Below are 12,574 nucleotides of genomic sequence, written 5' to 3'. Positions count from 1 at the left end.
AAAAAAAAAAAAAAGTGGGTTCTGATTCAGGAAGTCTGGGATGGAGTCTGAGATTATTTATTTATTTATTTTTTAAATTGTTATATATTTTTATTTTTCATTAAATCGTAGCTGTGTGATTCTCTATTTCTTAACACTCTCTTAGGTTACTGTTGTTGGTGGGCCATGGATCACACTTAGCAAAGCAGTAGGAGATGGTTATGTTTCAGTGAAGGATCTCTTTGAAGATTTTTCCAGAATGAGGAGGATTTGGCCAGAGTTTTACAGAAAGGCGAAATGTGATTTGGTGGAAAAGGGCGGCTTAAGAGATGAAATAACTGGCCATTGTAAAGATGCAGAGATCATGGAGTATGCATTATTTATTGGGGACAGGAGGCCTGTTTATGGGGTATAGTAGTGGGTCACCAAGTCTTTTTTGCACCTGAAAAAATATAACAGCCAACTTCTGATTATTTTTCACTTTGGTTAAAATTTTCTTTTGCCTTCTGCCTGGCAATTTTGATTTAACTTCTTTCAAGTCTGGCATTATGTAGCGTGGCATGACTAAGGGACTTTGTGAAATCCTGGGAGGGGAGTGATTGGCTAGCATAAAACATTCTGTGTTATAGTCTTAGGAGTCAGATATGGGACCATCAATCAGTGCTCTTACCCTGAGAGCCTACCTAATTAGCTACCTAAGCTTTGGACAAGGTGGCTTCAGACCTAGGTTAGTGCTTGGCCCCACATGAATAAACTCCTTAATAAGGGAGCAAATATTCCTAAAGATGTCTTTCCAGATGGTACTGGTTAATTATAGCAGTAGTTTACAGCTTTCCTTGTTTTTCCACTTGAGCCAGAAGATTGGTTTGGAAGTAGTTTAGAAAACATTTTTGTTCAGGAGGCAAAATATTAAAGCCAGATCATGTCTTAGTCTTAATATTTGCACTACCCCATGAAATGCTAATGATACTGTAAGCCCCAAGTCTAGTGTCAGCCTTAGTTCTTGTCCTTCTAAGCTGCTTTCCTGGAGCAGGCTCGGAAATCATTTTTGTCCTGAGCTTCACCAGCATTCAGTTTCCCAGCCTCTTCTAGTGGTTTATAAAGTATGTCTACTCTCCCGGGAGAAAAGGCAGTGAAATAATTTCATGACTTTGAATGTCTTTTCTTCACAGCCCTATGATAAAGTCAGAAGTCTTATTCCTTTGTTTTCCAGGTAGAGAAACTAAGGCATAAACAGTGGCAAGCTTGGTCCACTATCTCAAAGAGAGGCGCCTCATGCCTGGCACAGTTCTCTAGATTTTCCCTTCAATAGACTTGTCTTGTTTTTGAAGGAGCTCAGGAAATTTCACCCCAAAATATGGCTTCTTGGTATAAACTGTATTTTGAATTAAAGGCCATTCAAGATCAAAAAACATTGCAGGACGCTTTCCTTCTGTCTGTATAAACTGGACTGACCAGATCATAAGATCAATTGACTTCCTTTCCTTTCCTTATCCCCAGATTTGTCCCAAATTATTTAAATATAATACAGTAATCTCCCTGGTATCCGGTACCCATAGATTGGTAGATTCCAGATAAATGTAGTTTTTGGTGGTTTGAGAGTTACTCTTAAAAATAGGCCTAATTCTTTTTTTTTTTTTTTTTTTTTGAGACAGAGTCTTAAGATTGCCTTGGGTAGAGTGCTATGGTGTCATAGCTCACAGCAACCTCCAACTCGAGCTCAAGCAATCCTCTTGCCTCAGTTTTTCTATTTTTAGTAGAGATGGGGTCTCACTTTTGCTCAGCCTGGTCTTGAACTCATGAGCTCAAGCAATCTACCCATCTTGGCCTCCCAAAGTGCTAGGATTATAGGCATGAGCCACCATGCCTGGCTGAAATAGGCCTAATTCTATACCCTGAACTATACCATGCCATATCATAAACTCTGTATTGACTTGATATTAATATTGAAATATCTAATTAAAAGCAAATTAAGACAAAAACAAACCTCACATATGTAACACAGTTTTATTGTATTTTAAAACATGTTTGTGCATGCAGTGTACAATTTTAATTAAATGGCAGTCAGTACACTTTTCAACTTCACTAATATATATATATATTTGCAGACAGATTCTCAAGCTATTGCCCTGGGTAGAGTACCGTGGTGTCACAGTTCACAGCAACCTCAAACTCTTGGGCTTAAGTGATTCTCTTGCCTCAGCCTCCCAGGTAGTTGGGACTACAGGCACCTGCCATAATGCCCAGCTATTTTTTTTTTTTTTTTTTTGGTTGTAGTTGTTGTGTTTGGCAGACCTGGGCTGGATTTGAACCCACCAGCTCCAGTGCATGTGGCCGGCGCCCTAGCTGCTGAGCTACAGGCACTGAGCCACTACTATATTTTTTTTAACTTCGAGTAACACACATTAACTTAAAACTTACAGAGAACACATGGGAGTCGAGGGAGTGATGCACAAAGTACAAAGCGTGGGCATGGAGCACCAAGTTTAAACTCTTGTTTTTGCCGAGTCAAATGCTGATTGCTTGAGAGTGCTGGTTGCTTGATTTCCGGATACCAGGAAGTCTATTGTAACTGTCTCTCAGGTTAATTTAATTTGCAGAAAGAATCATTTATAAGTCAATCTGTTTCCCCCTGTCCATTCCAGCACCATTTGTTCTCCCTAAACAGAATTACTTGTACTCCTATCTCCTCCCCTCCAAAACAGCAGGTATAAAAAGATCTGAACTTCATTGAGATATTGAGTAATCACTCTGTGATTCTCCCCATGTGCATAGTCAATAAACCATTCTTCTATTAACCTGCCTTAATTATGAGTTGATCTTCCAGCAAACTTTCAGGAGGATGGATGAAGTTTTCCTCACGCCTACACTTCCTTGAACATGTATTTGTTTTGTTATGTACTTTAACATGATTTCCCTGGTGTCAAATGAATACTCCTTTCCCAGATGCTTATTAGTAATTTTTCAAGTGTTTGTTTACTCTCCTATTGAAACATCTCCAGGGAAGGTGGTGGTTTGTCGGCATACTTGCTTACTTTCTTGGAGAGAATTCTCTTCAATTCCACAGATACTCATTGGGTGCTTAAGATATGGTCATTGCTGTGCTCCTTGGAAAACACAAAAGCAGTGTATCAGAACCAAGTATGTCTTGGTTCTGTGGGAACTTCCAAATTTATGGGATGGGAGCAAGATGGATATAAAAAGGGCCACGACTAGGGTGAGGCAGACAAGGCACCACAGTACAAACATAAAAGAAGCATTCACTCCCAGGGTCATGCAGATGCAGGGTAGGTACCTGAGTGCCTCCTTAAATTTTGAGAACCGCCTTGCTTGTCTTATCCTGGTCCTGACTGGAGACTTAAGAAGCAGTTAGATCACTTGGAAAGCATGTCTAAGATAACACCAGACAAAGAACGTGTGGTACGGAACAGTTCTTCTAAAATTTAATGTACATGCCAATCACCTGGAGATCTTACTAAAAAGCAGATTCTGATTCAGTAGGTCTGGAATGGTGCCTGAGATTCTGTATGTCTGTCAGGCACTCAGATGATACTCATGGTAGTCCTTCACACTTTGAGTAAAAAGGAGAAAAATTCATGCTAGAGAAAAGCAGAGGACTAAATTAGTTAAGTTAGGGGATCAAGGAATGCTTCTCCAGTGAAGGTATTAGAGCTGAGTTCTCTAAGGGTAACGTGGATTTGGAAAGAAAAAAAATAAAAAGAGAGTGAAGGGCTTTGCAAACAGAAGAAAGACTGTGCAAGGGCCCAGAGACAGGAATGAGTCCCATGTATTTTGGAACAGTGGATAGATGGGCGTAGCAAGGTGCAGGTTCAAGTTGGAAAGGAAGAAGAAAAGGGTTTTGATACATAGCATGAAACCTGTGCTTTGTTCCTTTAGAAATGTAATCTTTTTTTTTTTTTTTGAGACAGAGTCTCACTATGTCACACTCTGTAGAATGCCATGGTGTCAACTCACAGCAACCTCAAATTCTTGGGCTTAAGTGATTCTCTTGCCTCAGCCTCCCAAGTAGCTAGTACTACAGGTGTATGCCATAACACCCAGCTATATTTTTGTTCCAGTTAATCGTTGTTTTAGCAGGCCTGGGTCGGGTTTAAACCCACCTGGCTCAGTGTATGTGGCCAGCACCTTAATCACTGAGCTATGGGTGCCAACCCAGAAATGTGATCCTTCATTGTCTTCTTAGGTACTTTCCAGCTGGGCCTTTTCATTTTTTTTCCATCCACTTGTCCCTTCTAAGAATATCTGACCTCTGTCCTGGGGTGATGAAAGCCTGAGTCTCAGGGCATCTTAATAAATTCTGTGAGGCAATGTGTGGGGTAGGAAAAGGAAGGAGGGTGGTGACTTTATTACCTAGATTGGTTGGGTAAAGCCTAGGGAAGTTTTTTTTTTTTTAACTTAGCTGGAAGGTACAGAAACCAGAAAGCCCTCCTTGTTATGGGCATTTCCAGTACACTTACATAAAGGATGCCTAGGCTTGGCACCTGTAGCTCAAGTGGCAAAGGTGCCAGCCACATACACCGGAGGTGGTGGGTTTGAATCTAGCCCGGGCCTACCAAACAACAATGACAATTACAACCAAAAAATAGCCGGGCGTTGTGGCGGGGGCCTGTAATCCCAGCTACTTGGAGGCTGAGGCAAGAGAATCGCTTAAGCCCAAGAGTTGGAGGTTGCTGTGAGCTGTGACATCACAGCGCTCTACCCAGGGTGACAGCTTGAGACTCTGCCTCAAAAAAAAAAAAAAGGATGCCTAGTAAATACATGCTGATTTGACTTGTTAGTAGAGTGGAGGAATATTCCTTGAGCCCAGTTCTGTCTGTTTCATTTCAAACGTTCTATTTCCAGTATTTTTCTGAAGTTACTGCAACAGTGGGAGACTGGACCTTGAACATCTTAAGTACTAAGGGAATATTTGTTAATTGATTCATGTGAGGGTTTCTAGGATCTTGTCTATGTTTTCCAGACAGTACAACATTTTCAGCTCAATTCAGTAAAAGAACGCATTGGGTGACTTATATACTGAGACTTGGATATGCTTCTGTGTAGCCACAAGGAAATAGAAGACTTGAATCCTGAATTCAAAGAATTTAGTATTATTTTAGAGCAATAGTTTTTAGCTGGGGACAAGTTTTGTCTCTCAAGAGACATTTGACATTAGACATTCTTGGTTATTTCATCTGGGAGTATAAGACATCTCCCCTCAACAAAGAATTAACTACCCCAACATACCAGTGGTGCCAAGGTTGAGAAACTCTGCTCTAAAAAGACAAACTACCAAATTGAGGCTGGGCATGGTAGCTCTTGCCTGTAATCCAGCAATTTGGGAGGCCAAGGCAGGAGGATTGCTTGAGGCCAGGAGCTTTAGACCAGCATGGGCAATATAGCAAGACCTTATCTCTATAATAAAAATTAGCTGGGCATGGTGCCATGTACCTATAGTCCTACCTACTTGGGAGGCTGGGGCAGGAGTATTCCTTGAGCCCAGGAGTTCAAGGTTACCATGAACTGTGATCGAGTCACTGCACTCCAGTTTGGATGACAGAGCGAGATCCTGTCTCTTAAAAACAAAAACCAATAAAAAAAAAAACTACCAAATAGAACTAGAACTTTTAGGGTGGAAGATCTTACTCTTAGTTAATAGTAGGGCAAGAACTAAAGCTCATTTTGCCCATGTCCAGTGTTCTGCCTGCTACCAGAGGGCCATTTAGAGTGAGATGGCATTATATGACAGGTTAATCCTAATTCATAGTTTTTACTCCAGCCATAATCAATTATTTGTATACTATGCAGTTTTTTTTTTTTTTGAGACAGAGTCTCAAGCTGTCACCCTGGGTAGAGTAGCATCATAGCTCATAGCAATCTCTAACTTGGGCTCAAGCGATCCTCTTACCTCAGTTTTTCTATTTTTAGTAGAGATGGGGTCTTGCTTTTGCCTGAGCTCAGCCAATTCATCCCTCAGCCTCCCAGAGTGCCAGGATTACAGGCATGAGCCACCAGGCCCAGCCTATACTATGCAAATTTATTCTTTTCTGTCCATGTTAGTCCTTTTCCCTAGAACATAGTTCTCTCATTTTTTCATCTGGGTAATATTTCACATCCCCAAGAATGCTTCTCTAATCTGTAACACCTCAGATTGGTTTAAAACCTACTTATTTATTCTTCCATAGCAAATCTTTATCATATAAAAAATAAATTTTCTGTTTATGTGTCTGTTTTCCTCACTAAGCTTTAAGTATCTTGGAAGTTAGGACTCTTTCACTGTTCAGTTCTGATTGCTTAGGAATACACATTCAATCATAGAGATGGACCAAACTAAGTAGACAGAGAGAGATGAGTATGAAATAGAGTGTTGGGGAAGGCTTCATTGAGTTTTTAAGACTTGATGATATTGATGAATACATGAACACCTTATACTGGGCAGGAAAAATTCTAAGACAGTAATGGATTTTTTTGGTGGTGTCTTTCTACAGGTTGATATGTCAGACCTCTCCCCAGAGGAGCAATGGAGGTAAGTATGGCAGTACGGGCCCCACAGACTGGGAACCTCAGGTTAACTCAGCAAATAGAGTTGTATATCTACCCTCTTTGCTTCTCTGTCTGTGAGAGGCAGTGGCTTATGACTGGCGGGACAGGTCTGTTGGAATCTTTCCAAGTACCTGGGTCACTCCTGGGTTGCTCTTTCAGGTCTAGGGAGTAAGTAGTAAATCACATCAAACCATCTGTTTGAGTTTGAATACCAGTTCTGCCATTTACTGGCTATGCGATCTGAGGCAAGTTATTAACTTCTCACTACCTAAGTTTGCCCCATTTGTAAACTGAGGACCATAATAGTACTAATAAAGTCGTGAGGATTAATGTATATAGAATTCTTAGAACAGTGCTTGGCATGTTGTAAACTTCCAGTTAAGTGTTATTGGCTTTGAAGATGATTATTATTAAGATTATCATCATTACCTGTGATACAGGATAGAGAGCACTGGTTGAGAAAATGGGAGGGGTGTCTTCTGATCTCACCTCTGCTACTGACTTGCTGTGTAACCAGAATGAGTCAACAAATGTCTTATTGTTGTCATTTCTTGTTAGTAAAGAGGTTTCAGAGTGCCGTTCCACAAGCAGGCTAACCAATGAGCTGATAGCACTTAAGAGTGAGGAAAAAAACCCTTCATTTAGATTAAAACTATCGATTTCAAAAACAGAATAGTGAAGATACCAATTCATATGACAAACCCAGCCTGATTTTAGGTGACTTTAAGCTCAGTATACACCAGTTATGTACTTTAGCTACCAAAATATTCTGATATAATTTAGGTGATAGTCATAGAAATATGCTATCTGCCAGAGGGAAGGTAACAGTGCCATTGTGCTCTGCTTTGCTGAGGTCACAAGTACTTTGTTCTAAGCACTGCATATGAAGATCTTTTTTTTTTTTTGAGACAGAGCCTCAAGCTGTCCCCCTGGGCAGAGTGCCGTGGCATTACAGCTCACAGCAACCTCCAACTCCTGGGCTCAAGCGAGTCTCCTGCCTCCGCCTCCCAAGTAGCTGGGACCACAGGCGCCCGCCACAACGCCCGGCTATTTTTTGGTTGCAGCTGTCATTGTTGTTTGGCGGGTCCGGGCTGGGGATTCGAACCCGCCACCTTAGGTGTACGTGGCTGGCGCCTTAGCCGGTTGAGCTATAGGCGCCGAGCCGCATATGAAGATCTTTAACTGGATCATGTCTAGAGGAAGGGAACCAGAATTACAATAGTCTTTACATCATGTTATATGGACAGTGGTAAAAAGATCTGGAACTCTTAGCCTAAGAGGGCACAGGATAGTTTTGTTTTGTTTTAATAATATCATAATGAATTTTCGAAGGAATGGTGTTGGGAAAGAGGAGTAGATATGTCCTTTGCCGTTACAGGGTGCAAAGGACATGATGGATTGAAGGTATAGGAAAGTAGATTTTTATCTCCTTATCAGAAATGTCTTTTTGTTGTTGTTTTGAGACAGAGTCTTACTTTGTTGCTCGTGGTAGAGTGTTGTGGTGTCACACAGCAACCTCAAACACTTGGGCACAAGTGATCCTCTTGCCTTAGCCCCCCACGTAGCTGGGACTATAGGCACTCACCACAATGCCCAGATATTTTTATTTTTTATTTTTTTGAGACAGAGTCTCACTATGTCGCCCTCAGTAGAATGCTGTGGACTCACAGCTCACAGTAACCTCAAACTCTTGGGCTTAAGAAATTCTCTTGCCTCAGCCTCCCAAGTAGCTGGGACTACAGGCGCCTGCCACAATGCCCGGCTATTTCTTGGTTGTAGTTGTCATGTCATTGTTGTTTGGCAGGCTCGAGCTGGATTTGAATCCGCCAGCTCTGGTGTATGTGGCTGGTGCCCTAGCCGCTGAGCTACAGGTGCCAAGCCTGCCCAGCTATTTTTAGAGATAGGGTCTCGCTCTAGCTCAGGCTGGTCTTGAACTCCTGAGCTCAGGCAACCCACTCACCTCCGCCTTGCAGAGTGCTAAGATTATAGGCATGAGCCACCATTCCTGGCCAGAAATATCTTTAATAGTTAAGATGTATTAAAGTAGTGAATGTTCTGTCCGTAAAGCTTCAGGATTTAATTTATAAGCAAATATGGGTACCTACAATGTGCTAAGACACTGCTAGTTCTAGAATAGACTACCTTAAGAGGTATGTGTTTTTCACCAATGGAGTATTTAAGCAAAGGCTGGAAACATAATTTTTACATTGGGTGGGAACTTGAACAGAATGATTTCTCTGTTCTTTTCTAGATTCTTTTATTTTTCTTTAAATACTCTAAACTGCTGGCTCAGCACCTATGGGTCAAGTAGCTAGATGCCAGCCACATACACCTGAGCTGGCAGGTTCGAATCCAGCCTGGCCCCTCCAAACAACAATGACGGCTGCAGCCCCCAAATAGCTGGGCCTTGTGGCATTGGCAGGTGCCTTTAGTCCCAGCTACTTGGGAGGCGGAGGCAGGAGAATTGCTTGAGCCCAAGAGTAGAGGTTGCTGTGAGCTGTAATGCCATGGCACTCTACCCAGGGTGACAGCTTGAGGTTCTGTCTCAAAAAAAATAAATAAATAAACTGCTTCAGAATAGATCTTTTCTTTGATTTCATGTTGTGCACATCCATTAGTATATATTGTCTGAGAAAAAGAAACTTATCTCTTGCTATCATTTTAGCTCTCCTTAGCCCTTAGTCATCAAGTGTTCTCTACCCTCAGCTTAGCTCATCCTTATAACAGTCCTATGAAGCAGGCAGAAAATATAAGGACTCCTTTTGACAGATGAAGAAATTGTGATGTAGAGATGTGAGGTTTCTTGGCCAAGACCATATAGGTAGAGCTGAACCTAAGTTTCTGACTTTCTATCCTATTCTCTTTCTGTCATATTCTTCCAGCTAGAATACAGTTTTATGTGAGATGAACCCTTCGGTGCTAAGGCTGGCTGACTGGCATTTGGCTTCCCACTTTGCCCACCAAGCCTACCCCCTTTACATTTTATTATCAAAAACTTTAAACATGTAGAAAAGCTGGAAAAATTGTACAGTGATGAATACACTTATACCTACCACCTAGATTCTACCATTATATTTTTGCTTTATTTGTTTTATTATTTATCCATAACTCATCCCTCTGGGTTCTTTTTAATTTTAGTATTTCATTGCTTTTGGGAATTCCATGAAGACACCATTTATGGTGTCCTTTCCCTTCCTCCCAAATACCCTGGTGTAATGGGAATTTGTATAAAAGTTTCTGACTGTGAGCTACATTTATATTCAGTTTTCCCTCTAACTTATTTCTCATACCTCTCCCTTGGCTGACTGTGACCCAGAGTGGTAGGAATAACTGTTCTTAGAAGAAGTTTTTTGCCAGTCGTAGCCCAAGGAATCACTTGCTGCCAATTCTTGAGAATAGAAAAAATGAAGAGCCAGGTGCGGTGGCTCATGCTGTTAATCCCAACATTCTGAGAGGCCAAGGAGGGTGGATTGCTTGAGCTCTGGAGTGGAGACCAATCTGAGCAACAGCAAGACCCCCATCTCTACAACTAGCCAGGTGTTGTGGCAGGTGCACATAGTCCCAGCTGCTTGGGTGGCTGAGAAAAGAGGATCACTTGGATCAACCCAAGAGTTTCAGGTTGCTGTAAACTATGATGCCACAGCACTCCACCGAGGGCAATAAAGTGAAACACTCTGTCTCAAAAACCAAACAAACAGGTAAGACCAGAGAATGCCAGCCTTAGATTACTAAAAAGTTTCCAGCTGTACTCTTGAATTACTGAACTTCATTGAGCCTTTGAGGAGGCTATATACCTGTGGATACTGATACTTTTGGATTATTAGTATAAAGTTGAAGCAATCCAGGTTTTTCAGGCTATCTCTGGCATTGGCAGAGAAGGTAGGATGAATAAAGCAAAACTTTAATACTGGAATCCATACACATTTGCAATGTTACTCCTTTATTGGTGTCATAAATATCATTGACTGTGAGTATGAGGCTTTCTGGCTATAACCTCTTTAGTTTACTTTCTCCTTCTAGTGTCAGGTTGAAGTCAGTGTGAAATGGGCAGTGATACAAGCTTCTCCTGGAACTAACTTCCTGCACTGGAACCATGTCAACTATTTTTTTTATTTTTCCATGAGGGGGCAGGTAGCAGACCACCCACCTCTAATCCCAATATCTGACCTTGGTTGCTGGAGTGTATATAGCTTCTAGTCTGCCCCTAAATGGCCTGTTCTGTAGAGTATATGTTTTTCTAGCCCCTAATTTGCATGGTACCCTGCAGCTGCAAAGCACGGAAATGAGTTCTGATCTTTGGACTGGCAGGATATTCCTGGAAAGCACTGCTCCTTTATCCTCACACCATCCTTGATTTGGCTCACCCCATGTGTTTGGCTTTCAGGGTCGAGCACGCACGCATGCATGCCAAGCACCGTGGCCACGAAGCCATGCATGCTGAAATGGTCCTCATCCTCATCGCTACTTTGGTGGTGGCCCAGCTGCTCCTGGTGCAGTGGAAGCAGAGGCATCCCCGCTCCTACAATGTAAGCCACTTTGCCTCTCACTTCTTTGCTTGTTAGTCATCAAGAGAATTCCTAAATACTTCAGGGTATAACCTACCCTGGTGCATATAGACAGAGAAAGACAATGTAATGAACTTTATGTATGAGTGGTTAATAGTATATGGAGCAGTGTGTATCTAAGGGTAAAGTAATTCAGAGGATAAAAACCAGGTTAGAATGTGAAACTACTTCCATGTCCAGAAAATGTAGGTCTTTTTCTTTTATTTCTATTTGTATTTTTTCTTTTTAAAAATATAAATAAAAAGTTTATTTGGGCCAAATTTGAGGACTACAACCCAAGAGCATAGATTCAAGTTGCCCTAATTTATGCTTTAGGTCCTTTCTTTTTTTTTTTTTTGAGACAGAGTCTCACTATGTTGCGTAGAATGCTGTGGTGTCACAACTCACAGCAACCTCAAACTCTTGGACTTAAGCAATTCTCTTGCCTCAGCCTCCCAAGTAGCTGGGAGTACAGGTGCCTGCTACAAAGCCTGGCTATTTTTTTGTTGTAGTTGTTGTTGTTTGGCAGGCCCCGGCCAGGTTTGAACCTGCGTGCCCCAGTGTATGTGGCCAGCGCCCTAGCTGCTGAGCTACAGGCACCAAGCCTCCTTTCTTTTCTTTCTTTCTTTTTTTTCTGAGACAGAGTCTTATTTTGTCACCCTTGGTACAGTGCCACGGTGTCAGCTCACAGCAACGTCAAACACTTGGGCTCCAGTGATTCTCTTGCCTCTTGCCTCCCAAGTAGGTGGGACTACAGGTGTATGCCACAACGCTTGGCTATTTTTAGAGATGGCGTCTTGCTCTAGCCCAATCTGATCTTGAACTTGTGAGATCAGGTAATCGGCCCGCCTCTGCCTCCCAGAGTACTGGGATTATAGGCATGAACTACCACACCTGGCTGCTTGGGTCCTTATAAATGTTGTAGGAAAGATTCATGAAGGATATTCACTAAGAATTATGAGGTCCAGGCTGGATGTGGTGGCTCACACCTGTAATCCTAGCACTCTGGGAAGCTGAGTGGATTGCTTGAGCTCAGGAGTTTGAAACCAGCCTGGGCAAGAGTGAGACCCTGTCTCCAAAAATAGCCAGGCCTTGTGGCAGGTGCCCGTAGTCCCAGCTACTCAGGAAGCTGAAGCAAGAAAAATTGCTTGAGCCCAGGAATCTGAGGTTGCTGTTAGCTATGATGATGCCGCAGCATTCTTCCAAGGTCAACAAAGTAAGACTCTGTCTCAAAAAAAAAACTATAAATAAATAATGAATTATGAAGTCCAGCCAGGTGTAGTGGCTCATGCCTGTACTCCTAGCATTCTGGGAGGCTTAGGCAGGATTGCCTGAGCTAAGGAGTTTGAGACCAGCTTGAGCAAGAGCAAGACCCCATCTCTAATAAAAATAGAAAAATTGGCTCGGCACCTGTGGCTCAAGCGGCTAAGGCGCCAGCCACATACACCTAAGGTGGCGGGTTCGAATCCTCAGCCCGGGCCGCCAAACAACAATGACGGCTGCAACCA

At 42.2% G+C, this 12,574-nt stretch overlaps 1 protein-coding gene across 1 annotated transcript in view; it reads left to right on the top strand.

Annotated features, from left to right (window-relative positions):
- The window catches only part of RNF121 (ring finger protein 121), a 97,705-nt gene that overhangs the window by 27,895 nt on the left and 57,236 nt on the right, over window positions 1-12,574 (top strand). The window contains exons 2-3 of the mRNA XM_003780936.3: window positions 6,468-6,505; window positions 10,907-11,048. Coding sequence (XP_003780984.1) covers window positions 6,468-6,505; window positions 10,907-11,048 — 180 coding nt within the window. The remainder of the gene's footprint in view (window positions 1-6,467; window positions 6,506-10,906; window positions 11,049-12,574) is intronic.

Source organism: Otolemur garnettii, unplaced genomic scaffold (assembly GCF_000181295.1).
Source record: "Otolemur garnettii isolate 467f Iridium unplaced genomic scaffold, OtoGar3 scaffold00001, whole genome shotgun sequence".
Lineage (NCBI taxonomy): Eukaryota > Metazoa > Chordata > Mammalia > Primates > Galagidae > Otolemur > Otolemur garnettii.
This window is presented reverse-complemented; position numbering and strand designations above follow the sequence as displayed.